This window comes from Centrocercus urophasianus, unplaced genomic scaffold (genome assembly GCF_019232065.1).
Source record: "Centrocercus urophasianus isolate 14NV4802_14NV808 unplaced genomic scaffold, USGS_Curo_1.0 seq_37, whole genome shotgun sequence".
In the NCBI taxonomy this organism is placed as follows: domain Eukaryota; kingdom Metazoa; phylum Chordata; class Aves; order Galliformes; family Phasianidae; genus Centrocercus; species Centrocercus urophasianus.
In genome coordinates this window covers 6,090,022-6,114,914 of record NW_024884944.1, presented here as the reverse complement: position 1 = coordinate 6,114,914, position 24,893 = coordinate 6,090,022, and the positions used below count along the sequence as shown (strand labels likewise).

Genomic DNA, 24,893 nt, shown 5'->3' with positions numbered 1-24,893 from the left:
TCTTATTCTGAAACGATGATGTCAGGCAGCTCGGTGCAACCCTCTGCGCCCCGCTGCGCGCTGCCGCCCCGGCCCCGCTCTCCTCCCGCACCACCTCCGATCCGATGCCTTCTTCCGAGCAGAGTATGTTTTCCAAAATCGTTTTGTCAGCCGTCAGCATCCTGAGTTCTAATTTGCGGCATTTGCTCTCCTCTTTGATGCAATTCGTTCCAGGTAAAACGCATAAACAAACAAATCCTTCCATCATCCTGGAAAGAGGTTTTCTCCGAGCTGCTGCCGGCAGGGCAGCCGCTGCTGGCACACGGCGGCGGAGCGGTTCTGTTTATAGCGATCAGGAAGGAGGAACGAAGCAGTTCGAAATGTTTGAAAGCCAGAGGTTGTCTGTTATTTATTGAAAAGATGAGTGTGAGAGGCAAGCACGCTGCACAGCCTCTCTCGGATTATGGGCATATGCCGAAGGTTTAGCGCTGGGAGGCTGCCGCGAGGTGTGTGCGCAGCTCGGGAGAGCGTTTTTTTCGGGCATTTTTACGGAGGCTTTGGTGTGAATGCAGCAAATGGGAGGAAATGCTGCCGTGGGATTTGGTATCACCACGGGACTCGGCAGCCTCTGCTGTCACTGCACAGTTTGAGTGGTCGCTTTTTTAGTCTAAGAGAGAGAAACCTGTCACTACAAAGTAGGAAAACATGGAAGATCATGACTTAGTTTACCAGAATCCCTGCTTTTTCTTTCTTTCTTTGTTGTTGCTGTTGTTGGTCTTTTCCCCTTAGAATTAACAGATTGCTTTTGGGGGATATAAAGTTCTGAAAGGCTTTTGGACCTGCCTGACACCTGTCACACACGAAAGAACAGTCAGGGACAGAGTGGTGCAAAATAAATGACTAAGTACAGAGCCTAGCTTTGGGACTGCTGTATAAAACAACCTATGATACCATTTCAAGGTTTCATAGTGTACATTCCAGACGGAAATAAAGCCCTTATGATGTTATTTTGCTCGTTAACAGATTGCAACAGCTATATCATTCAGTTACAACTGCTGTTCTCTTCCTTTGTTGTTCTTTGGAGCTGAACTGTGTAGGCATGTAAAGATTTGTGTTTATTGTTTCGATGATCTAATTAAAACAAGAAGACAAGAAGCTGGAAAATTTCTTTACTTCATTGTTTGCATCCTTTTGAAAATTTTGAATTTCCCTGACTTTTACTGAAGTTTTGTTAGTGAAGCTTGCTGATGATACAGTATTGTCTCAACTTAGCTAAAAAGTGAGAATGTTAAACTGTGGGAAAGAATGCTTTCCATTATTTTGTTCAAGCATTTGAGTGAAATAGTGAGAAACACAAGGAAAAAAAAAAAAAGGAAAAATGTGAGAGTCAAATCTGTTCTTTCTGATACATTTTCCTAGCCCACACCTTATTCATGGCACCTTTCATGGCGTAGGTGTTCTCTAAGGATTGCATTGTGTAGATCAATATTTAAGAAAGGAGTTGTACTTCCTTCATGTCATCAAAAAAACCCAACCCAAAGTTTAGAATTTATGTATGCTTTGTCATGTCTTTATCCTCTCCTTTTCTCCATTACTTTCATTACTTTTCCCCAGTGTTTTCTGTCACTCTTTTTTTTTTTTTTTTTTAAATGTTCTTCTTGTCTTCACCATGTGTTAGCAAGGAAGTGGCTGGCTGAGTCCCTGGCAATGGGGAATCTCCTGGCTAGATGGAATGAGGAGCCAAGTGTGGGGACCTCCCAGCAGACACAAGGCAAGTGCAGCAGCCTCAGTTCAGCAATCAGTGGGACAGAAGTTAACTGCCAGCCCTGGTTATCAACCCTGGTGATCCAACCCTGGTGAAGATGGGGGCAAAAGCTAGAGACCGGATGGGGGAAATCATAGCCACAGCCACTTTGGTTCAGTTTGGTATAGGAAGGAAGAAATGTTGGAGAAACCTGTTTGTCTTGTCTTCCAATTCCAATTCGTAATTTATAGGGAAGATAACATAGCCATTGTTTTGTGTCAGATTCAGGCTGTCCTGCCCAAAGCACACAGATTACCTCCTCTGGATATAAACAATCCGTGACAAGATTGGTGACAGGCAGAGAAATCATGGCATACTTGTATTTGAAGGAGACAGTGCATGATGAAACGATGCCAGGCTTTGGTGTTTATGTAGAAATAGTTTTGCAGGTTTTTTCACCATTAGAAAGTACATACTGTACTTGGCTATGCCTCTGCTCTGGTATGCTAAAGTGTATTTGGGTCTTAAGCTTGTTTATAAAGTTTGGCAGCAACATGGAAATTAGACGCCGGAAATAGTGTCTTTGAGTTGCCAGATTAAAATTTTGTTTAGATTTTCAGATATTATGCTCAAGCAAGCCTTTGACTTGTTGCTTATTCAAGTTCTTCCATCTTGATCTGTGGTTCGAACAACTGTGTGTTGCTGCTTCCCGTTGCTGGCAGAGTCAGCATTTATTTTATGTACCTGTTGCTCAACGTGAAAAGCCAGCCTGTCTTTTGTCTTTTGCAGAGATTTGTGTCTTGAGTGGCTAAATGTCAAACGTGAAGAACATTGAATTTCCACATTTAGGAGTGAACTTTGGTCCAATGATGAAATGCTTTCATTGTAATAGATCTTGAGCAGTGCCTTTGGCTGTGAAGTGTTTGTATTTCATCTGCTTCAGGCATTTCAGAGTAGGTGCAGATAAATGTCACAGGTTTTAGTGTTTTTTATTAAATCGGGGGGGTAGACTAAAGATTTCCTTGTAACAGGAAGGAAGTGCATGTTAGGCAGGTGTGGTTTTGTTTATCTGTGTTGTTTTTTTTTTTTTTTTCCCCTAAATACAGCTATGGTGGCTCAGAGTAGCAACAAAACAATTTCCTTTGGGCTCTTTGTGTTGTACTGTCCTGCAGCTTGATTTCTTTTTTTGAGTGAATGTGAGACTTTCCTGTGTCAGCAGGGAGAAATATGTATTACTGGATCATTCCGGTCTTACTTCCATGTTCTAATTATCCTGAGGTGTTTTCTGCTACTGATTGCGTCTTGCAAAATGTTAATTCATCACCCATGTTTGCAAAAGTTAAATGTTAATTCATCACCCATGCACAAAAACACAAGTTGCATTCAGCCTCTGCAAGCTCCTGTCTGATCACATCCATCCAGCACCCGCCTAAACCGTATACAAGCACAGCTTTGTAGGTGAGGGTCCCCAAAGCCATTTCCCAGCCACATTGCTCCCAGTGGGCAGCAATAATGAGGTGGCTTACATAATGTGATTTCAAGAAACTTTTTGTGTTGTGCTGAATATGAGGGAGGTCATTGCTTATTTCTGTTGTTTGTTTCTTGTCATGGGTCTTTTCAACTCGTCAGAGCAAACCTTTTTTTTTTTTTCTTTTCAAAATTGTCCTAGAAAACGTCTGTTCTGACTCATCTGGGCATCATGATTTGATTACTCTTAGTACATTTTACTGTCGGGATCTTCATCTAACTTGAGTAGTACCCAGAAGGAAAGATGCTCCCTTGTCTTGCTATGCTTCTTGCTCTCTGTAGTCAGACAGCAAGGCAGTATCTGATGTGCTTTTTGTTGTGTGTAGCCTGATCTCAGATGATTTCTGCACTACATCTTGAAATCTTTCAGCAGTAGCTATGCAGGTTCAAGAAAGATGAATTCACAGAATCACAGAATTGTAGGGCTGGAAGGGACCTCTAGAGATCATCGATTCCAACCCCCCTGCCAAAGCAGGCTCCTTAGACCAGGTTCCACAGGTACATGTCCAGGTTGGTCTTGAACTTCTCCAGAGAAGGAGACTCCACAACCTCTCTGGGCAGCCTGTTCCAGTGCTCCGTCACCCTTATTGTGAAGAAGATCTTGCACACAGCAAGACTAATAAGGCTGTACTTCTAGAAGGACCACTAAGATCATCATGTGAATAGCAAGGTTATCATAGGAGGAGGAAAACTTGGTTTGTTTATCTTAGTAAGTGATATGATTGCTCACTCTAAATACAACATCTGCCAACAAGACGGAGAACACAAGAGGGAGGAATGCTGATGTCATACAACAGTGCTAACAGAAGAAAAAGGAGGATAAACTGTCCCATTAATATAACTTCTCTCTGTGAATTCATAGCATTTTTCTTATCATCTGGGCAATTGTCTCCAAAGCTTCCAAGTCTTGAGGTAAGATAGAGCTCAAATATAACTTTCAGGGGCAGGAGATGGGAGGACATGATGCAGGAGATCTCTTTCAGTCCTGTTCAAACTCTCTTGTGAAATATAACTTCCTACATTTCCATAGGTATTTCTGCAGCCCTCCAGGAAGTTCTTTTGTGTAGTTCCATCCTTGGTTATGCCATCTTTGTTTTTGCATGCCTGTGAAAATATCTCCTTATGGACGTGTTGCTCTTGTGTTTTTGGTTTTTTTTTACAATTTTACATCTTCACAAATTTCTTCTCAGCCTACTAAAGGTTTATTTCTGCAAATACTGGTGACGGTCATTAGACCTGCCAGCTATTGGTTGATATTGAAAGCTTCTTCTTCCTTGTGTCTAAGGAAATGCTAACAGCACTAATGTTGGGATCAGATTGAGTGCTTCATATGGGATTTAATCAGAACTTAATTGAATTTTAAGAGGAAGAGGATGTTGGTGGTTTGAGGTTAATTGCTTTAGCCCAGCAGCCTGAATTCTTTGTCTAGCTGACTTATCATATTAGAGATCTCAAGGAGGATTTTGAGGATTGGCAGGCTGGAGAAGTACATGGAAGGGAGCTTGCAATTCAATTTCCTGCATGCCTAACACTCATTCTGTCTCAGGATGTTCTAAAGAAGTGAGCTCAGGGAAACACTGTGTGCCAACACAGGTCTTCTGAGGATTTTCTCTTGCTCTAATATATCACTTGTCCTCTGTAGACGTGAATATTTGATTTCAGAGGCTCACAGGTAAATTGTTCAGAAGCTTCACTTAATCACTTGGATTAAAGAAGGTAGAAGAAGCATCTGCAGTGGTGAAAGTGACTGCCATCACTAGAATAAACTACGACAACAAAATGTCACCACCAGACTACAGTCTGTTCAGCCTGAGGCCTTTTCTGTCCTAGAACAAGTTCAGGAATGGATTTCTGTGTGCCAAGCAATCCTTTATATCAGTGTTTCTCTTACATCTAAATCTTCATCTGTTCTTGCTTAGTTCAGGGCTATGGAGAGGATAGAGCAGTGCAGCAGAGAGCTCCTCTGACCTGTGGAAATGGAGCACAGCCCAGGTGAGGAGGTGGAAGCACTGGGAGGGAAAGCAACCACAGTGCACTTTCTAGGTAAATCCCCCTTTGTAGCTAAATGGATTGCTATAACAATCCTTGTGTTGATGAGGCTTTGCAAACCAGGCTACCGGAGCTAATAGCTAACAGTGTGCCCTTGGCACACAGCACTCCCTGCTCTTCATGCTTCACCGATGCTTTTGTCCTATTGCTCTGCCTAATAATATGCAAACAGGAGGCTACATCAGAAACGACCCTTTTTTGCAGTTGCTTATTTCTTTACCAGGTAAATCTGCTTAGTCTACTTCTCATGACAGCATTCTTCAACTCAGTTTCATGCATGTGTGTTCTCGTCACTTCCTTTTCTTTTCTTTTCTTTTCTTTTCTTTCTTTTTCTTTTTTTTTTTTTCCTTTTTCTTTTTTTGTCAGGGAGGGGGAGGTCTGCAAGGGCAAGAGCCAGTGATTACCTTCTGAGCTCCTGCAATCGGATTGTCCCGGTGAGTTTGAGAACTGACCTGTGCATCTTTCAGCAGTCTGAGCTTCTGGTTTACCGCATTACAGGTGCTGCCAACTTGGCGGAGTCCTTCATGTGCAGTAGAGAGGAAACATGACAAGCTATATTTGACAGCCTGTGCTCTTCCAGGGTTTTGAAATCTCTGACATCAAGCTTGTAAAACCTTCTTGTCTAACAATCTATAGCTTGCCTGGATTTACTGTACTGCACTGGGAGTCCTGGAGGTTGTTCTTTGTTCTCTGGGATTTCCTTCTAGCGAGCTAGACTGTGGTTGGTTTGTTTCTTACAGTTGCAGTGTTGTGCGTGTATATAAATATATATTTTTTTTCCTTTGACTTTGGAAGACCTTTTCTTTTGTATATAATTATAATAATAATTATTATTATTTTAAACTCAGTGGAAAATGTACATTTCTGTTAAAAACAGGTCATTGATTTGAAGGAACTTAATGCCATGATACATCCCCTCCTCCAAATTCGAGCGTTAACTATTGAGGTTAAGGGGAATACTAACAGTAGGAAAACATTTCTTCACTGTGAAATTTTCAGCATTAGGAAAATCTTGCATTATCTTTAGCTTCAAGGTATACTGCTTCTTACTACTAGCAGACTTGTAGCACAGATTTTCAGTGCTGTTTCAGAAGCCCTTGGTTAAAACCAGCTCAGACTAATTCCTATCCAGAAGTATCGGTAACAGCATCGAATATGATTGGATCTGAATAAGTCTTCTCCTTAAGTTGCATGTCACTGCATTGGTGACTTCATCCATAAGCAACAGTTAGCAATTCAAATACAAAATTAGTTCATAGCTGTTAATGTCAAAGAGCAAAATCTCTTGCATTCAGATACTTTCAAAACACTTCCCAAAGCAAAAAGGGAGAACATTTGTCCCCACATTTGAACCAGTAATGAGAATAAATTATAAAGATGGAAGGCCAACCACTAGTCTCTGGACAGGAGAAAGACCTTAAGAGAATTTTAAGTGTAGCAAAATTAAGGAAGTGGACAGCATATCCTGCACAAGAATAATCATCTCTGATGTGTTCTTGTTTTTCTGCACTCTGCTTTAATTCTGGAAACTCCTTGGGTGATGTCTGATTAGATTACGTGTTCTGGGAAAGTATTCCAGTACGTACACTTCTCTGTCTTTCTAACATACCGTGACTGTGATACCAGGGTGGAGTTAGTGCTAGAATGTGGTTTTTCTGTCTGAGGGCTGCCCAGCTCTGCCTTGCTTTTTGCAGCACTGTGGTATAAATGCTGCACGCACTGCTTCGTAGGGCATCTTTCTGATCATGGCCTTGGCCTGAGGGACAAGCTTTTTTCTGTTGCTTTCCTCACTAGGCTACCATCAGAAAGCACAGGGAGATTATTTGTAGGGCTCCTCTTTTGTGTTACTCTATGCATCAGTTTGGAACAGTTTTTGTTTGTTTGTTTGTTTGTTTAATGTAACTCAACAGATTATCTTGACAAATAGCCATGTCTTACTGTCAATTACTTACTGAAATAAGTTCCAACTGTGAGCTCCCTTACTTAAATATCTCTTTTTTTTCCTATCATGAAATATTTTATTGCCTCCTTTTGACTGCAGAACAGGTCTCACTAATGAACTAAGTATAGTTAAGTGCAGTCTAGCTCTGCTAGATTTTCAGCTCCCTGCAGATGTATGGGATATTATGGAATAAAACTTCAGTTTGAATATCTTGTACAGTTTGGCTGCTTGGGGGATTCTGAGTACCAGAATACTAGTATTCTTCTAGATATGTAAACTCAAGCTCTAGAAATTGCCTGTTCATTCAAGTGTAAATCTTAGTTACTTGCTTTTTGTTCTCATTGCTTTCTCTGCAGGTCTAAAGAATTCACTGCCCAGTCCATCAAAGGAGCAATTCACCTTGCCCAATTTGCAGTGTATCTCTCCCTTACTACAGACAGTGGAGGAGACCCCAGAGCCCATCCCAGCCAAGATCAAAGGACATATTCCTGAATGGATTAATGGCAATCTTCTGAGGAATGGCCCTGGGAAATTTGAGTTTGGTGAGGAGAAGTAAGTCTGGATTTGGTGAGACTCTGGTCTGAGTGCTAGCTAAAGCCAAATGGGAAGCCCCTAAATGGCTCACTACTGTTTGGAGCACCTTGTAGTTTCTTAAGTTAGGCAAAGAGGAAAGGCTTGCATCATCTTTCTTTTCAGAACATCTGCTCCCTCACCAGAGCTCAGTGAGCTCTGAAAATAGGAAGCATGGTTAACTTATTCAGGCTGAAGAAGCTGAGTCACAGAAAGGCTGTGACCTACTCAGAATGGTGTAATGAGGGACCAGAGATGGGGATTATAACATGCCTTCAGTCCTTTGTCACTAACAAAAGTCCATCCTGTGAACACTCTGAAATCCAAGGAATGGTTTTCAAGGATGAGTGCACTAAATTGGGTAAGTTGATTTAGTGACAAATCCAGCTCATTTTACATATAACATATCAAAACATTTTACATAGGCAACCTTGCCTTTGGCTTGGAATCTGCCATTCTAGCAAACTGACAAACCCAGTTCTTTCTGCAGATTTGATGGCAGCAACTGGCCAAAGACAATCATTACATTTTTTAAGACAGATGTGTCTTAAAAACATCCAGACTACCCTTTAAGTCTCAGATTTCTCCTTTTGAAGAGAATGGCACCCTGCAAATAGATTAGAGATAAAGTGTGGTTAGGCTTTCAGCAATAATTTGTGTTCCTTCAAAGCACAATTTCTTCTCCTTATGCAGAAATCTGTAGTGTGGTTGGCTTACCAGCCCAATTTATTTCTCCAAAACACAGCATTTTCAGAAATCCCTATTATTTTCAGAAGTGATACATGGAGCCCAAATCTTGTTGGTGGTGAGTCCCTAACTTCAGGCTGCATGCCTGCAAATGCACTTGATTAATTTCACTCACTTGAGACTCATCACAAGGCTGTCTATGTTTATATGCTCATGGTATGCTGGCATTAGCTAGTCATGGACAAACATAAAGGCAAGAGAGAACAGTATAGCAGAACATAATACAGTGCACAAATCTTGTTCTCCTATTTATTAACACTTGTAGATACAACCACTGGTTTGATGGCATGGCCCTGCTGCATCACTTTCAGCTGAGGAACGGCACGGTGACATACCAGAGCAAGTTTCTGCAGAGCAACTCCTACCTGACGAACAACCAGCACAACCGCATTGTGGTCTCAGAATTTGGGACGCTGGCAATGCCAGATCCATGCAAGAGTGTCTTTGCACGCTTCATGTCACGCTTTGATCCTCCAAGTAAGAGGGTCCCTAAAAAATGCAAAATGTGTTGAGGTTTTCTTGGGGAACTGACGGTTAGCTTTGATGGGAGCTGTGAAGAAGCCTGGTGTAGGCATATTCGGGGTCGGTCTTAGAAGGTGGACCCTTGGAACAACAATTTGATATCAGATGTAGTTGGAAGATGCACATTCACTTTAGTGTTTTAGTGCTACTTTGGCTCCCTTGGTCCCAATTGGTTGCAAATAGTCTCCCCAAAGAACACCCTGTACAGACCTGATAATGGGCATTACAATCTGTTGTTCTCCCTGAGACACTTTGCCCTTAAAACACCTTACCTTGCTAAGCTTATAGGGTAAGTGGGCTAATCCTTCCCTTCCTGTACTAAGGTGCAGGGGATGATATAAGTAGGGTGACAGAGGGTATTGCACAGGAATGGACGTATCATCACCTATAGGGTACTGTGTAAGGCAGGAAAGAAATAGGCTTAATTTTAAGCCAAGTGTCTGTCACTAAAACCAGAACAGACCTAAAGTCTGCAACTTGCTGCTGCTTAAGTTCCTGAGGTGATGGATCCTGTCCTGCCTGTCATCTATTCTCTCTGAAGGTGCTTATACCTTCACTCACTGGTCTGCCTTGTACCTCAGCTTCCCACTTCTTATCCCAAGTTGTAGCCTCAAGTATTACCTCCCATTTCCAATGGTGTGAATTGAACACAGAACTCGTCATATGGCTGTCAGAGGAGACAATCTTGGCTGGGGAGGAAAGGGAGAGAAGTATGAAGAAATAAGAGGTCACACACAAAGGGCATATGGGAGTACCTAGGTTATCTTGGTTTCACTAGAGTCATTTCCACACCTCGCTTACTAGAACCACAACTTCCTTTAGTTTTTGAAGATGATAAGTTCAAACACAGTAATCAACCTGAAGGCAACACAGTTTTGCAGTTTTGTTTGCATTCCTGCTGGACAACCTCTAGACAATGCATTTGTTGCAGACATGAGAAACTGAACCTGTTTAAGCCTCTAGGAATTAGTGACATTATACATATATTTCCAGAACTTACAAAATGAATAACTCACTTTCTTTGATTTCAACTCAAGATATGTTTTAGAAGTTTTTCAAATCCAGTAGGAAGTAACACCAGAACCTGACTCTGCAGCCTTGAGTGTGTGAATACTGGGCTGAGGGTTGGCTCTGGACAAACTGACAATATTGGCAAGGCCTGAGTGTCCAAATTTAATAGCTGTTGAGCTACGTAAAACTCTTTCTTGGATAGAGAAGTCTTCTTAGTACCAAGAAGCTACAGAACATCAATAGGAAGTTGGGATCTAGCAGTGAACTGATAAAATGCAGCAGGTTCTTGTCCTTTTGTCCTGATTTCACTTGTCCAGACGTTTTACTGGGGTGCCTTTGTAGATTAGTGAGATAGTTCTGATCAAGGGGGATTAACGTCACACCCAATGGGTTTATTTGTTTAAACATGTATAGCTTGATATGATGTCATGCAAGCTTAACCAGAGCTTGAGTTTTGTTTCAGAGCCAAGTGACAATGCCAATGTGAGCTGTGTTGTGTATAAAGGAGACTACTATGTCACTGGCGAGAACAATTGCATGTACAAAGTGGACCCAGAAACACTTGAAATGAAGGAAAAGGTATGGGTTGGTGGGGCGAGGGGGCTGACTTGTGGCACAAGATGATCTCTCTTCTTTGCTCCTAGAGGCCCTCAGTAACTTGTGAGAAGCAGAGGGGAAATCAGATTCCAAAACAAAGATCAATACAGCTCTAAACCATAGCTGTAAGGCATCTTCTCCTTGTATGCCTGAGTTCCTCGAAGAATCTGTCCAGCAGAAAGGCAGCTCTCCTCCAGACGCTTCCCATGGTAGCAGGCAAGGGCAGAGAGGCTTGCAGGGCTGTTTCCGTTAGTCATTTTTCCAGCACACTCACTACTTGTCTGTACTTGTCTGTGTATGAAGAATAACGTGCGTACAGGAAGAAGTAAGCATCACTGCTCTCAGATCTGCATTCTCGCAGTCTCTTCAGTCTTCCCATCTGTTCTCTTTATGTCTTCATGCACACATAGCTCCAAATACTGCAAACCAGCCCTGCAAGGTCTTGACTAAAACCTCAGCAGCCAGTGGGAGGTGAAGCCAATGTAAAACTAAATCGAAGTTCAGCTGCCACTACTCTTCCCCATCCTAGCCAACAAACCACAAGTTGAGCATGTGTTCTACGCAATGCCTCACAGCAGCATGGCTGTATCTGGGGACAGAGCACGACTTACAGAATGGCAGAGTAAATTACGTACTCGCCTGCAGCACTGCTAGAGGTTTTGGATATTTGCTGAGCTGAACCATTGCGAGAAGAACTGAAGAAGGATTACTTATACTGTCATCCTTGTATGTTGCTACAGATTGTTCAATACTGGAAAATACCATCTCAGTTCACTGCCTTGAGAGAGGCATTGCAGCAGTCCCTACCTTTCTACAGGATCAAGAAGCTCTGCTTATGAGATACTGTGTGCTACTTGCCTATTGAAATTGAGAGTTTGATGATTTGCTGTTTCCTGTTTTGTAAACCACAATCTAGTGATGACAAAACAAGTGTAGGTGGTGCTCCTGGTTTCAATGCTCAGCCATCCTGTTGTTTAAAAAAATAATCCCTTACGCTTCTTTTTAGATGTAGACTGGACTAGCATTTTTTAGATAAGTGAAAGAAGAGAAGGGATGATTTAATGTTAAGAATCTCTAAATTGAGATGCCTTAAGAGGGCATGGCTTTGTGAGCTCCTGGTAGCACGGCATTCTTCTCCAATGGGGCCTTCCGAAGAGCCTCGGGTTGGATACATGAAAGATATGTTTTGAAACTTTTGGAAAACCAGGGTATCTTTCACGTTTCAGTGTTTCAATGCATGGGTTGATCTCCCTTCAATTTTCTCTTCAGACTTCCTTCCCAAAACATTCCCTCTGCTGTTTGAATCCAAACTACAACCGGACCAGAAAGAAGGAGCACATGCTAACAGTGTTCACAGATGTACCTTTGTCCCAACTCCTATCTGTAGATAGTAGGGTTAGACTGATCTCTGTAAGGACAGCATGCAATGAGTCTCAATTAGCTGTGTGTGCTTTCAAAACATTTGGTGATTCTGGAGGAGGTGGCAGGTAGCAATCGTCTCTTTTTGCATGCCTGCAGTGCATACTACATGAAGTCCTCATTAAAATGCTTTTATGGACAACGTTCCTGCAGTGTCAGCATTCCTGGCCAGTTGTGATGCTCGTATTTCCCATGGAAGTGGCTGCTGCTACTGGTCCTGTTTGGCTGGTAGGATGAATGCACTGAGTAATGTGCTTAAATTTCAGGTAAAATGAAGGCTTAAATTCAGATCCCACACTAGGGTCACAATAATTAAGCTATTCTTCCTCAGATTTTAACAAAACTAACGCTTAGAAAGACTGTGGCTTGCTAGAGAGCAACAGGAAGCTTCTCCTCTGACTGAACATCTTTGGGATTTGCAGGTAGACTGGACCAAGTTTGTTGCCGTGAATGGGGCCACTGCTCACCCTCACTATGCACCTGATGGGACAGCTTACAACATGGGAAACTCCTATGGGAAATTTGGTAAGACTGGGTTTGGCCACACCTGGCCTGTGGGCAGGCGGCTCCCTGCTGCTGCAAGGAGAGGTTGTTGGAAAAACTTCAGTGTCTGAAAAGACCTAGAAATTGCTGCTTCTCTTTGAGCCAAAATGATGGCAAATCTGATTAGCTCTTCTTTCAAGGAGTCAGTCTGAGCAAATGGCTTTGCTCAGCAGCTTGTATCAGATGCTTCTGATTTTGGCCTGTGGTTATCAACAGATATCCCAGATCTTCTTCCATGGTTTTATGAAAAACAGAAGGAAGATACTTGGTCTCATCCAATGTTGATGCTTCATCCAAAGAACTTTGACATTAGATGCAAGTTTTTAAATTAGATTAATTGGCTTTTAATAAAAACAATAAGGAGAAAAATACTGCCTGTTTTACAGTAAACTTGAAATTTCTAGGATATGTTTTCTTCTTGAAATGAGAAGAGCATTCCATTAACTCGAGACGAGTCACGCCTACGTGGCTGTTCAGAGCTGTCATTCACTGCTCGTTATATAAAGACCCTCTTTTTCAGATACCTGAGCCCTATACCCAAGGCTTGTTTCAATTCCCTGAACATTTGTTCAGTTTTGATTGTTTTTCATTCTTGCTATCTTCATTTCCTTTTGGCTTTACCAACATCTAGCTTTACAGCACATGCTGTTTTCAGCTGGGCAGACTACACATGTGATTATCACTCAGGTATTTCCTTCATAGCTGCCCATATGCTCGGAGTTAGTAAATGAGTCATCACCAAGGCTCAAAGTTTTCATTTGCTTTGATGTACAAGCAATGAACTTGGTTTTCTCCCTGATACTATTATTTTATGATTCTCTGAGTCAGTGTAAAGAACATGTTACAGATGGGAAAAAGTTGATGGCGGTTATCAACCAGACCGAGAAGGTCCTCCTACTTATTTGACATCTTGTTTTGGCGGCCATCCCCTGACTTCTTTACTGACTTGATAACTATTTCTTTTTGTTTGTTTTCTGCCCAGTTAATAATTACTACATTTCTACCTACTCTAAGGAAACAGAAGGGAACTGAGCCTGACTTTATTTTTGTGAATCTGGTCAGCTTCACATCTCAGCAGTACTGAACCCCCGTTTTTTTTTTTTTCAGGGACTACATATAATATCATTGAGGTCCCTCCACAAAAGTCGAACTGCAATGAGACGTTAGAGGGAGCGAAAGTGTTGTGCTCCATTGCTCCAATGGATAACATGAAACCCTCCTACTATCACAGCTTTGGTAAGCATGCTTCCTGTCTCATACTCCATGAATTCAGCCTACTGTGCAGCACAAGGGGCTGTTCACTGCCCTCTGACTCAAGGTATTTTTTGTTGTTGTTTCGTTTGCCAAGTTCTCTGATACTATCTCCTTCCTTCCCTTTTCAGGGATGAGTGAAAATTATATCATTTTCATTGAGCAGCCCATCAAGCTGAATCTGTTGCGGATTATCACTTCCAAATTCCGTGGGAAGCCCATTTCTGAAGGGATAAACTGGGAGCCTCAGTACAACACTCGCTTCCACGTGGTGGATAAACGCACTGGGAAAGTAGGTGGATCCTCGGCCTTTCCAGCAGCTGTGCAACTGTAGCTGGAATCTTAGATCCCAAAAGAAAAGTGCTTGGTAGCAGTCACAGATAGCAATATGAATCAATGCAGAAGTTACCAGAGGATAAGCTTTGCAAGCACAGATGTGGATTTCTTAGAAATGGCCTGAGTTCATGCATTTTCAGCTCTACTGATCCATCTTCCCAGCCCTAAAAGAACAGGAGATGTAAGAAATTAGAGGATCCCAACAGGCACTATTAAGTATAAAAGGGTCAGGCAGAGCCTGGGAATGATGCCTATCCATGCGTGGGTGCAGCCATGGACAGACAGCACAAACAGACCTATTACAGCAAGGAGCCTAGCCTAGGTTGCTTTTGTTGGCTTTTCTTCATCTGGCTCTGCCTGTGTACTGGCTTAAAGCAGCCATTCTGTAGCAACACAAGGACATTATACAAATATCAAGGAATAAGAGGGTAACAAAATGAGGGCAAGAAGAGAAAGTCTTGGAAGTGTGGCTACCATTTTTTGAGAGGAAAAGTCAATCTCTCTATGGTCACTGTAGGTGCTGCCAGGGCAATGGTATACTAAGCCCTTTGTTACTTTCCATCAAATCAATGCCTTTGAAGACTGTGGCTGTGTGGTCCTTGACTTATGCTGCCAGGATGATGGGAAAACTCTGGCTGTCTACAAGCTGCAGAATATGAGGAAGAGTGGAGCAGATTTAGATCAGGTAAGATCTCTACATCTGTGTTGCTTTGGATCTGCTGGGACACCATACTGGCTGAGTTATTTTTCTAAAGCAAAGTTTTTGTTGGTGGAATGGAGAGCACGATGGACAGACTGCAAGGCAGGAGATATGAACTTGAGAAAGGAACGCAGCTGTACAGGAAAGCTAACATTATGGTCCCTTGATACACTGGTATTTTTCTTTCATTTTAAAGCTCTTATCAGATAATCTCTATGGAGCATTTCCCTGAAACATTTTAAAAAATGAGGGTGTGATACAGATCCCCATCAAGCAGGTAGACTTCTGTTTTAAAAATCTCTTTTCTAATGATACTCATTTTCCATATCCCCACGTAATAAAAGGAAATATTTTTCCCTCAAGGAAGTATGCAAAATTAGGTTTTACTTTTACATGGAAAAAGAAAAAGAAATCCTGCTATCTAACGGCGTTAGTTCAGAAAACCACCCCTTATTGTGTAAATCATTAAGCACAAACATCAAGAAACCCCTCATTGGTCCTCATGTGCACTTTACAACAGCACCTTTCTATATGTAACATGTCCACCTCTCTTAAAAGCACTTTTTAAAGCCATGTAAGGCTCAGTGTTTTACATAGGCCATACAGGGGAGAAAAAGGGGGTGCCTTCAGTTTCTTGTAGTGTGGATGTGTTTACTGGAAACCCACTGCATGGTGGGTGAGGGGCAGTTTCTGCAACATGTTCAGACAGATCAGAATTTCCTCTGTGATCTGACTGTCTGGAAGAAATTCAGTTCTAGTCTGAAAAGCACATTGCTGTGTCTCCACAGAGATGTTTTTTTCCCATTTTTCCCTCCCAAGATACGGTGAACATTAATTCAAGTACAGCAGAGTGTTAATATGGCCATTTGTTCTGCAAACGGATTCTAGATTTTGTTCAGTCTTCTCTGAGCTCAGAAGAGCTGCCATTTGATATTTGAAGGTATCTGTATGTGAACATTAGATCATGGTTTCCAATACCCATGTTTCTAAATTGGGTAGCCTAAACATTAAACGGTACACAGACACATGAGTGCAAGTCATTTCTAAACAGACTCTTAAAATTACTCTGTACTCAAAGACTAACACATGCCCGAGCATGATTTATCTCTTTTTCCCAAATTGTGCTTAGTGCTTTTGCTTGTTGACTAACTCTTAATTTGTCTGAGAGCTCCTCAACCAATCAGTTTCTTGTGGCTATGTGAAACACAAAGCTTTAAAAATAGAGTATAAGAATTAACGTGATTAAAATGAAGTTTCACATCAAACCGGTTACATGTAAAGTAACTGAGAAACTCCAACACAGAGTCCCTGCCACTTATTTAATTCGGAAGGTTTAATATTTGAGAGTATTAAAGGTTCTAAACTGTATTTGAACAGAGCTTTTTTTCCAGGGGTGAGGAAGGCTGCTCCAGAGCCTGGTATAGAGAATTAAGTCAGATATTTCCTCTCATTTCAGGGAGCACCAATGTTTATGCTCAGATAAATAGCAAGTGGTTTGGTCAGAGACCATATACAGCAATGGAAGGGACCCGTGGGGAACTCCAAGTCCAACTCCTGGCTCCACACAGGACTACAAAAAATGCCACCTCCTCTCTTCATCACCGTAACTCTCTGGCTCTATTACAGATTTTTGGCTCAGTAGCCCGAGCTTTCCCCCGTCGCTTTGTCCTCCCACTGAACGTGAATTCGGATACACCTGTGGGGAAGAATCTGAACCCTCTGTCTTACACGATGGCAAAGGCTGTGAAAGACTCAGATGGCAAGGTTGTGTTAAAGACTTACATAACTGCATGTACAGCTGTGATGATTTGTTCATAACTAGGGTGGGACTTGGTGTTTTAGTACAACCACATTGCCTTATACGAGAAAGCAAGGGCAGATTGTGACTTACCAAAAATGCACAAGTGTGTTAACCACAACTGGTCAGGTTTGAAGTTCTTCACTGCCAAAATCTCCATTGCTTTCACCAGTGTACAGAACTGTGCTTTGCTTTGCTTTGAACAGTCCTACAGCCTTAGGAGGAATAGCATGCATGTTGTTGCTGGGACTGGTCAGCTCTGCTGCCCAGTTGAAGCTAAACTGATGCTTCTGCATTGCATACTTCTAGGTCTGGTGCACACATGAAAATCTTCACCCCGATGGCTTTGAAGACTTTGGGGGCTTGGAGTTCCCCCAGATTAACTACTCTCAGTACAGTGGTAGGAGATACCGTTACTTCTACGGGTGTGGTTTTCGGCATTTCATCGGAGATTCCCTAATGAAGGTTGATGTGGAGACCAAGAATTTCCAGGTGAGGTGAAATGAGTTTCTCTTTTGTCAGCACTGGGAGTCATTCTGCTCAGCTGGCTTCTAAGTTCTGTCAGCTATGAGGCACTATGTGCTTTAGGTGTTGTTTGCTTTTTAATTTTCCACAAGGGTCTGAGATGAGGTTCCTAATGTTATGTCTCACCTAGAACTCCTACCAAACAGGAGAGGACATCAGTCCAGGTTCCTAAATAGATGAGGAAACAGAAAGGGTTGCATAAAGACTCTACATCTCTCCCAGGTCAAAGACGAGTCACCTCTTACTAGGCAGAACAGAAAATACCCACATAGCATAGGCCGTCAGCAGCAGACATTACCAGGGCAGTTATAGCTCAGGCAAGAAAGAAGGTTTAGCATTGTGCAGGCAGGGATTTAGGCTGTGTCTCCCATAAACAGAGAAATAATTTCCAAAGCTTTTAGCTTTAATGAATTTGGAACTTTCCCAGGGGCTTGAAGAAGTTAGGAATTCTTAGGATGGCTTGGCTTGAATCATTATGTTCTGGGTACTCATTTTACAGTAAGAGTGCTCTCCTTCATCTTGGGTGCCATGGCTCTGTCTGCAGTAAGGACAGAAGCTGAGCCTTTGGGTTGTGGTGGTGATAGATCTCTCCTGGCAAGGCATATCAGCTCTGCCTGGGCATGTCGTGGTGTGCAGCTCATTGTGCAAGCTGGATGCTGGTGTTTTCTGAGCCTACAGCTGGTACCTGTGCCAGTACAAGCTGCTGGATGGAATGAGCACCACGAATCCTTTCACTGCCTGTTTGCACAGTGCTTGGCACAATGGACGTTCTGTCACAGCACTAGCATTCTGTTAGTGCACATCAAAAGGATTACTCAGAAGGTTGAACTGTGGGCTCCTCGGGGCAGGAGGTGCAATTGGGTCGCTCTGCATGAAGCTTTCTAACTTGCAGCTCTGCGAATGGTAGCAGACAAACATCATGACATAAAACACGTCCATATGTTGTTGTACTCAATAGATTTGGCAGGAAGACGGATCCTACCCCTCAGAGCCTGTTTTTGTGCCAGTGCCTAATGCCACGGAAGAAGACAGTGGAGTCATCTTGTCTGTTGTGATCTCCCCTGATGAGGTAACTTATTCCTATTAGTTTACACAACCCACACAGTTCTAAACCACAACAGTTTAAAGGTCTCTGGCAGATAGATCTCTTGTTTAAGTAAAGCACATCTGTCCCCATAAAATATTTCACTAACGTTAGCGGACTAGCGGGCAATGTAACACATCATTTGAAAAGAGAAAAAGGGAAAGGAGTGTCTGCCTATCGCTCTAGTTGGTGCAGATGTTTTTTCTTCTTTGATATCTATTTCTGACCTAACTCAGATAAATGAAGTCATTCACCCAACAAATACCTAACCCATCAAATGGGCTGTGTATAAACAAATACCATTTCAAAAAGAATCAAAGTTCAGAAGCATTTCCCACATCCTTTACTCATTTTCATCATGCACTTTACTTCAGTCTTTAAACTCTAATGGCTTCAGGTGCTAGTCAGTGGATACACTGACATACATAACATTGATATTTCCACATTTGTTTCATTTTTGCTACACCAAAATTACTTCATTACATTTACTTCATTATTTTTTCTTAGCATTTATTTGCTGTGAAGATATTTTAAATATTTTGCCCTTCATTGTTGTAATAAAAATCCACCTTAATAGGTATTTTAGGTGAAGGAAAAAATGCATGCTAGTGGTCATTTAATTATTTTGGTAATTAGACCCATGGCAGATTTCATAATAAGGAGTTTAAACTCTATTTTAAAAGCTAGACTAGATGGAATATTTGCCTCAGAATTATTATCTAGATGTTCAGTAGGTCAATTATATTAATGAAACAGACAAGTCTGAAAACAGCTAATGTCAATAATTATGTCAGTGTGTTAACGATGACACCAACACCCCCTCTCTCCTCAGGACAAACAAAAATCAAGTTGGAGATTTCATGGGTCCATTGCTGATAGAGGTACTGTTATCACAGTTACAGCCACAAGCACAGAATTAACATTCTCCATAAACTTACAGGAGATCTGGCATAGTAAGGAAGCACTGGACACGTGCTTCCCATGGTGTGTATCTGTAACTGCCAAGCACAGCTAGGTGAACCTCAACTGGGAACGTCAGTGTTGGTGTGACACCTGTGACCATCAGTGCTCCTGGTGCTGTTGTGTCACTGGCTCAGTCAGCACGGCTTGGTTGTGCCTGGCTGTGTGTTTGGGCTCCTGAGTGTGGGACAGATGTGGTGCTCTGGAGAGCTGAAGGGATTTCAGTGTGGCTATTAATTCTGGCTTTCTTCTCACCCTGCAGAACCGAAGTGCTTTCCTGCTTGTCTTGGATGCAGAGACCTTCAGAGAACTGGGGCGAGCAGAAGTCCCAGTGCAAATGCCTTATGGATTCCATGGGATCTTCAGCTCTCGCTAAGAGAGAGGAAAGAGAGCCACCTCCTATAACTCAGGGCAGGGTCAGGCTCAGAAAGAAACCTCTGCTTTCTTTTACCTTCCAACTTTACATTATGCCAAGGCTGAAGGAACCACTTCTCTATCACAACCTCTAAGTTACTGCCGCGTTCCTAATTCACAGCAAAGGGTCTGAGGAAGACAGCAGCTCAATCTCTCTAACAGCCCACTGCTTTATCTTAGTTTTCTGTCTATCTTGGTAGAACACATAGCAGCAGTTCAAAAGGCTGCCATGCATAAGGCTTGCAAGGGAGAAAATGGAAACTACCGTTACCTTGTCTGGGAAGCAATGTGCTCTAAAGGGAAGAGAGTAGTAAATGTCAGTTCCAATGGCTTTGGCTGAAAAATGTAAAGCACAAAAATGGAATAAAACCAACTACTAACATCTAGGCCCAGTGTAGGGCTGTAATTATGCCCCCACTGCACAAAGGTTGCCTTCAGAGAGCACCAGAGAATAGCTGAAAATGCTCACGGAAGCTGTACTCGTACTGCTGTCTCTGTACATTAACTGTGCCCTCAAATAAAACCCTGTGACGTTTCTTCCTTTCGTTGCGGCCCCCACTGACAGCAGCAGGGTGGGGGGACACGTCGGGGGAATCTCCGGTACAGGTCCCGGCGGAGGGAGGGCTGAGAAGCCGGTCATGGCCGCCAGAGGGCAGCCGGCCCCGCTGCGGAGCTGCGAGCTCAGCTACTTGGGGGTAGGAAGTGGTTCCGCGGAGCTCTGCATCTCTTCAGGCAGCGCTTCTCCATAAATAAGGGTGCACTTGTTATCCGGGAGGGAATCTGGCAGGCCCACCCCTGTGGGACTGATGCCTTAGGAACACAGCTTGCAGCTGTCACTACTTATAAGAAAACAAACGACAAATTAGGTTGAACAACTGGCCTGTGCGAGGATGAATGAAAGGGTGAAAGCCATGGAAAAGGAAATATAATGTGCACAGTGCACAAATGTTGAGTCTGTGACCACATCCAGAAATGGGAGTTTCTGCAGACAGCCCTGGGAGTGTGCTTGCATGTAGGTTTGAAGGTCTGCACAAAGCTCCACTAAGTCATTAAGGTTGAAAAGATCATCCAGTCCAATCATCCACCTACCACCAATACTGCCCACTGACTGTTCCCCTCATTGCCACATCACACCTCCAGAAACTGTGACTCCACCACCACCCTGTCAGCCTGTGCCAGTGCCCAATCACTGCTCTTGAGAAGATGGTTTTCCTAATATCCAGCCTGCTTCCCCTGCAGCATCTTGAGTCCATTCCCTCTCGTCCTCTGGCTGTTTCCTGCGAGAAGAGGCCGACCCCCAGCCCACCACAGCCCCCAGTCAGGGAGCTGCAGAGAGCAGTGAGGTTTCCCCTGAGCTCCTCTTCTCCACACTGAACAATCCCAGCTCCCTCAGCCGCTCCCCATCACACCCCACTGTGCTCCAGACCCCTCACAGCTCCGTTCCCTTCTCTGCACGCTCCCAGCCTCCACGCCTGCATTGCAGCGAGGGGCCCAACGCCGAGCACAGCGCCGAGCTGCGGCCTCACAGAGCTGAGTGCAGGGGACGCTCACCTCCCGCTCCTGCTGGCTGCGCTGCTGCTGACACAGCCAGGCTGCCGTCGGCCTTCTCGGCCACCTGGGCACACTGCTGGCTCACGCCCAGCCGAGCGCCGACCGACAGCCGCGGCTCCTTTCCCTCCGCACAGCTTGCAACCGCTCTGCCCCAAGCCTGCGGCGCCGCGTGGGGTTGTTGTGGCCGAAGCGCAGGAGCCGGCACTCGGCTGCTTGAGCTCCGTCCCGTTGGCCTCAGCCCAGCCATCGGCCCGTCCAGCTCCCTCTGTAGGGCTGCCTGCCCTCGGGCAGATGCACGCTTCCCCCCACGTGGAGCTGTCTGCAAACCTGCTGGGATGCACTCAGTGCCCTCATCCAGATCATCAATAAAGGCACTGAACAGGACGGCCCCAACACCGACCCCTGGGGAACCCAGCAGTGCACCCAGTTCTTTGCCCAGCAAAGAGCGCAGATCTCCAGGCCATGGGCTGCAATTTGTCCAGGAGAACACGGCATGTGTTGCTCCCCTGATACCGCTCTTCAATGCCCATCTCAGCCCGTTCCATTCCTGACTCTAAACCCCCTGCTCTAACAGCCCAGACTGTAGCAAACTCGGTTGCATTTTGCTGACGTTCCCTAGAGCAGAAGCTGCGCTCGGCACGGCACCGCAGAGCGGCGCAGCGTCCCTTCGCGCCGGCCATCGTGGGAGGCGCTGCGGAGCCGTCCGCTCCGGGCCCCGGATGGAGCCACCCCGCCATGGCACCGCCCGCAGCGCGCCTGGCTCGGCTGTCCCGCACCGCCAGCTTCAGCGCCTGCCACCGCCTGCACAGGTGAGGGGGGTCCGCAGGGTGCTGCCGGGCCCCGTCCCGTCGCCGTGCTTTGTGTTGCACGGGGAAGCTCCGCCGGCTTCGTTCGTTCGTACGGAGTAGCGCTGGTTACAGTTCTGGCACTTCCTACCAGGAACCCGAATGGTTTTGTGCTGTTCACGCATGAATTGCAGCTGGGGTGAGGCGGTCGGTACGGAACTGCAAACATAAGCACAAAAGCAAAGCCAAAAAAAAAAAAAAAAAAAAGTCATCGATGTCATTGTGTCTTCATGGGTTGAATGGGGTGGGACTTGGTGATCCGTGCCAGGGTGTGCTTTGTGCTGTACTCCCTCTGTGCTGCCCTTGGGGTGGGAGAAGCTGTGTGTGGATTCAGGGGGGGCGTGAGTCACTGAATGGCTCAGGTTAGAGGGGACCTTAAAGACCATTTGGTACCAACCCCTTGCAATAGGCAGGGCTGCCACCCACCAGCTCAGGCTGCCCAGCATCTCATCCAACCTGGCCTTATTCCCATCCAACCTGGCCTTATCTCTCTCACCCAGCCTCGCCTGGGGTGAGCAATGGGAGGAGCTGGGACACACAGATGGGGTGACACCATGAAAATCTGCACTCTGAAATGCCTTGTCTGCCTCCTGCAGTAAATCACTGAGTGATGAAGAAAACCTGAAACTCTTTGGGAAGTGCAACAATCCCAATGGCCACGGGCACAACTACAAGGGTAAGGGATTGGCTTCCACATGTGCACGTGTGCATGTTGCTCCTCATGGACGTAGGGCTGTCCCAGGGGTCAGAAGAATGGCTTCTGTAACTCAGGACCACCACTCCTAATGCAGTGGATAACTTTTCCTTAAAGGGTTGTGCTTGTAAGTGTTGTGCAGCCTGCACCTGGTGAGGTACCGCTGAATGGGTTGTCTGCCTCCATCACCAGTGGGGTTTGTTCTGAGGCTCATGGTGTCACACGCATGATGTGATAATTCCTTTTTTTTTTTAATTTCAGTTATAGTCACTGTGCGTGGAGAGGTGAGTGTTCTCGCGTTCCTTCATTCCTTGCTGCAGTTGGCAGTGGGGCAATGGAGCCCTGTCTCCAGCAGATCCAGCTCAGTTGCTGGGTTTCCTGTGCTGTGTGCATCACTGTGGGAGGTTTTCAACAATCAGGTGTTCACCTTGCCCCTAACGACGCTGAGGTTGCTGAGGTTGGACTGGATTGGATTGTTTAGGATAGATATTAGGAAGGAGTGATTGGACAGTGTGCAGGGAAGTGGTGGAGTCACCGTCCCTGCAGGAGTTCAGGAAGTGTGGACTGAGGGACGTGGTCAGTGGGCAGTATTGGTGGTAAGTGGAAGGACTGGATGGTCTTAGAGCTTTTCTCCAACCTTTCTGATTCTATATTCTGTGTGTTGCAGGCAGCCTTTTCCTCCTTATGTCAGGGAGCAGAGCCATAAGCTGCTGTGTGCACATACAGGGGCAGAGTAGGGACTCAGTATGTGAAGGTGAAGAGGGATTTTTCTTGTGGCCCTGATTCATGCCGGCTCAGAGCAGCCTTGGTAACAAGGGCCTGTAGCTAGGTTACTAATCTGCCTTCTGTTTTCTCTCCAGATTGACCCCGTCTCAGGAATGGTTATAAACCTGACAGACCTGAAAGCGTACATGCAGGTAAAGCACCCCTCTCCCAGACACCCCTGTGTTAGACATGGGCTGTTTGTCTGGTGGAAACGTGGTGAGTTAATAATGGTGGGAAATAAAGAAGAAATGAAGGAGTGATTTAGGATTGAAGTGTTTTAACGCAGTGATGTGAGGCAGTGCCATGTCTCAGCTGGGAGGTTAATGGATGGATGCAGGGACGTCTGTACATTTCTGTACAGACTGCTGCCCGGTGCATGGTGTTGGAGCCTGGACACCTCTCTTTCTGCAGCAGGCGATCATTGAGCCACTCGACCACAAAAACCTGGATAAGGACGTGCCCTACTTCGCTGAGGTGGTGAGGTGGGTGGAGGTCTGGGGGCCTGCAGGGCTGGGCAGCGATCTGCGGGGCTCAGTCCTCGGCTGGGGTAGCGCTGTGGGTGCCATCACTGACGGTTCTGAGTCTGCTGCTGTTTCGCTCCCAGCACCACAGAGAACGTTGCAGTGTTCATCTGGGAAAACCTCAAGAGGCTCCTGCCTGTGGGAATGCTCTATAAAGTCAAAGTGTACGAAACAGACCAGAACATTGTGGTCTATAAAGGAGAAGAAACGATTTCTGAGAGGTGAAATGAGCCGAAGCTCAACTGGTTGGAAACTGACACCTGCTCACGTCAGTGACAGCATCAGCCCTGCTCACCTGTGTGCTGAAGTGAAGCCTTGGTTACGTTCTGCAAAAGAACCAACCAACGTAATTCTTCTGCCAGAAATCTTGCAGCAGTTTGGGTTATCACAATTCATTGATACATCTGCCTTTATCCAAGACATTCTGATTTCATAAAACCAGATTGCTGAGCTGATGTGCAATCTGCAATTGTACCGTGCTAAATAAAGCAGCTCTCCAGAGAGGAGGTGGCTTGGTAGTGTGTATGTCTTAGAATCATAGAACAGCTTAGGTTGGAGGGACCTTAAAGATCATCTAAGTACAAACCCCCGGCCATGGGCAGGGCTGCCCCCCACCAGCTCAGGCTGCCCAGGGCCCCATCCCACCTGGCCTTGAGTGCCTGCAGGGATGGGGCACCCACAGCTCTCTGGGCAGCAGCGCCAGCGCCTCACTGCTCTCTCTGTGAAAAATGCCCCCGACATCTAATCTAAATCTCCCCTTTTTAAGTTTAAAGCCATTTTCCCTTGTCCTGTCACTGTC

At 44.7% G+C, this 24,893-nt stretch overlaps 2 protein-coding genes across 6 annotated transcripts; both read left to right on the top strand.

The window, feature by feature from the left end:
* Positions 1 to 26: 26 nt before the first annotated feature.
* On the top strand, positions 27 to 20,104 carry BCO2 (beta-carotene oxygenase 2). 4 transcript variants are annotated; one of them, XM_042832156.1, is made up of 13 exons: positions 27 to 213; positions 1,658 to 1,750; positions 7,598 to 7,793; positions 8,824 to 9,035; positions 10,555 to 10,670; positions 12,530 to 12,632; positions 13,758 to 13,886; positions 14,033 to 14,193; positions 14,755 to 14,922; positions 16,564 to 16,701; positions 17,045 to 17,227; positions 18,219 to 18,329; positions 19,567 to 20,104. In XM_042832156.1, exons 1-13 carry the CDS (start codon positions 105 to 107, stop codon positions 19,678 to 19,680), a joined length of 1,833 nt encoding a protein of 610 aa, XP_042688090.1. In that variant the 5' UTR covers positions 27 to 104; the 3' UTR covers positions 19,681 to 20,104. The 4 variants fall into 4 exon arrangements, with proteins under 4 accessions (XP_042688090.1, XP_042688088.1, XP_042688087.1 ...); XM_042832154.1 differs by lacking the exon at positions 1,658 to 1,750 and having other exon boundaries at positions 27 to 123; XM_042832153.1 differs by lacking the exon at positions 1,658 to 1,750.
* Positions 20,105 to 21,981: 1,877 nt separating this feature from the next.
* PTS (6-pyruvoyltetrahydropterin synthase) lies at positions 21,982 to 24,597 on the top strand. Of its 2 annotated transcripts, none has more exons than XM_042832027.1 (6): positions 21,982 to 22,078; positions 22,711 to 22,790; positions 23,070 to 23,092; positions 23,669 to 23,725; positions 23,988 to 24,055; positions 24,178 to 24,597. In XM_042832027.1, exons 1-6 carry the CDS (start codon positions 22,005 to 22,007, stop codon positions 24,317 to 24,319), a joined length of 444 nt encoding a protein of 147 aa, XP_042687961.1. In that variant the 5' UTR covers positions 21,982 to 22,004; the 3' UTR covers positions 24,320 to 24,597. The 2 variants fall into 2 exon arrangements, with proteins under 2 accessions (XP_042687961.1, XP_042687960.1); XM_042832026.1 differs by having other exon boundaries at positions 23,985 to 24,055.
* Positions 24,598 to 24,893: the final 296 nt, after the last annotated feature.

Excerpts from the sequence above, each read along its gene's own strand:
- PTS (XM_042832026.1), top strand. The coding sequence starts at position 22,005 with ATGGCACCGCCCGCAGCGCGCCTGGCTCGGCTGTCCCGCACCGCCAGC. Across the intron at positions 23,726-23,984 it reads ACCTGAAAGCGTACATGCAG|CAGGCGATCATTGAGCCACT; the intron begins GTAAAGCACCCC and ends CTCTTTCTGCAG. Across the intron at positions 24,056-24,177 it reads TACTTCGCTGAGGTGGTGAG|CACCACAGAGAACGTTGCAG; the intron begins GTGGGTGGAGGT and ends TTTCGCTCCCAG.
- BCO2 (XM_042832156.1), top strand. The coding sequence starts at position 105 with ATGCCTTCTTCCGAGCAGAGTATGTTTTCCAAAATCGTTTTGTCAGCC. Across the intron at positions 9,036-10,554 it reads GTCACGCTTTGATCCTCCAA|AGCCAAGTGACAATGCCAAT; the intron begins GTAAGAGGGTCC and ends GTTTTGTTTCAG. Across the intron at positions 18,330-19,566 it reads TTGTGATCTCCCCTGATGAG|AACCGAAGTGCTTTCCTGCT; the intron begins GTAACTTATTCC and ends CTCACCCTGCAG.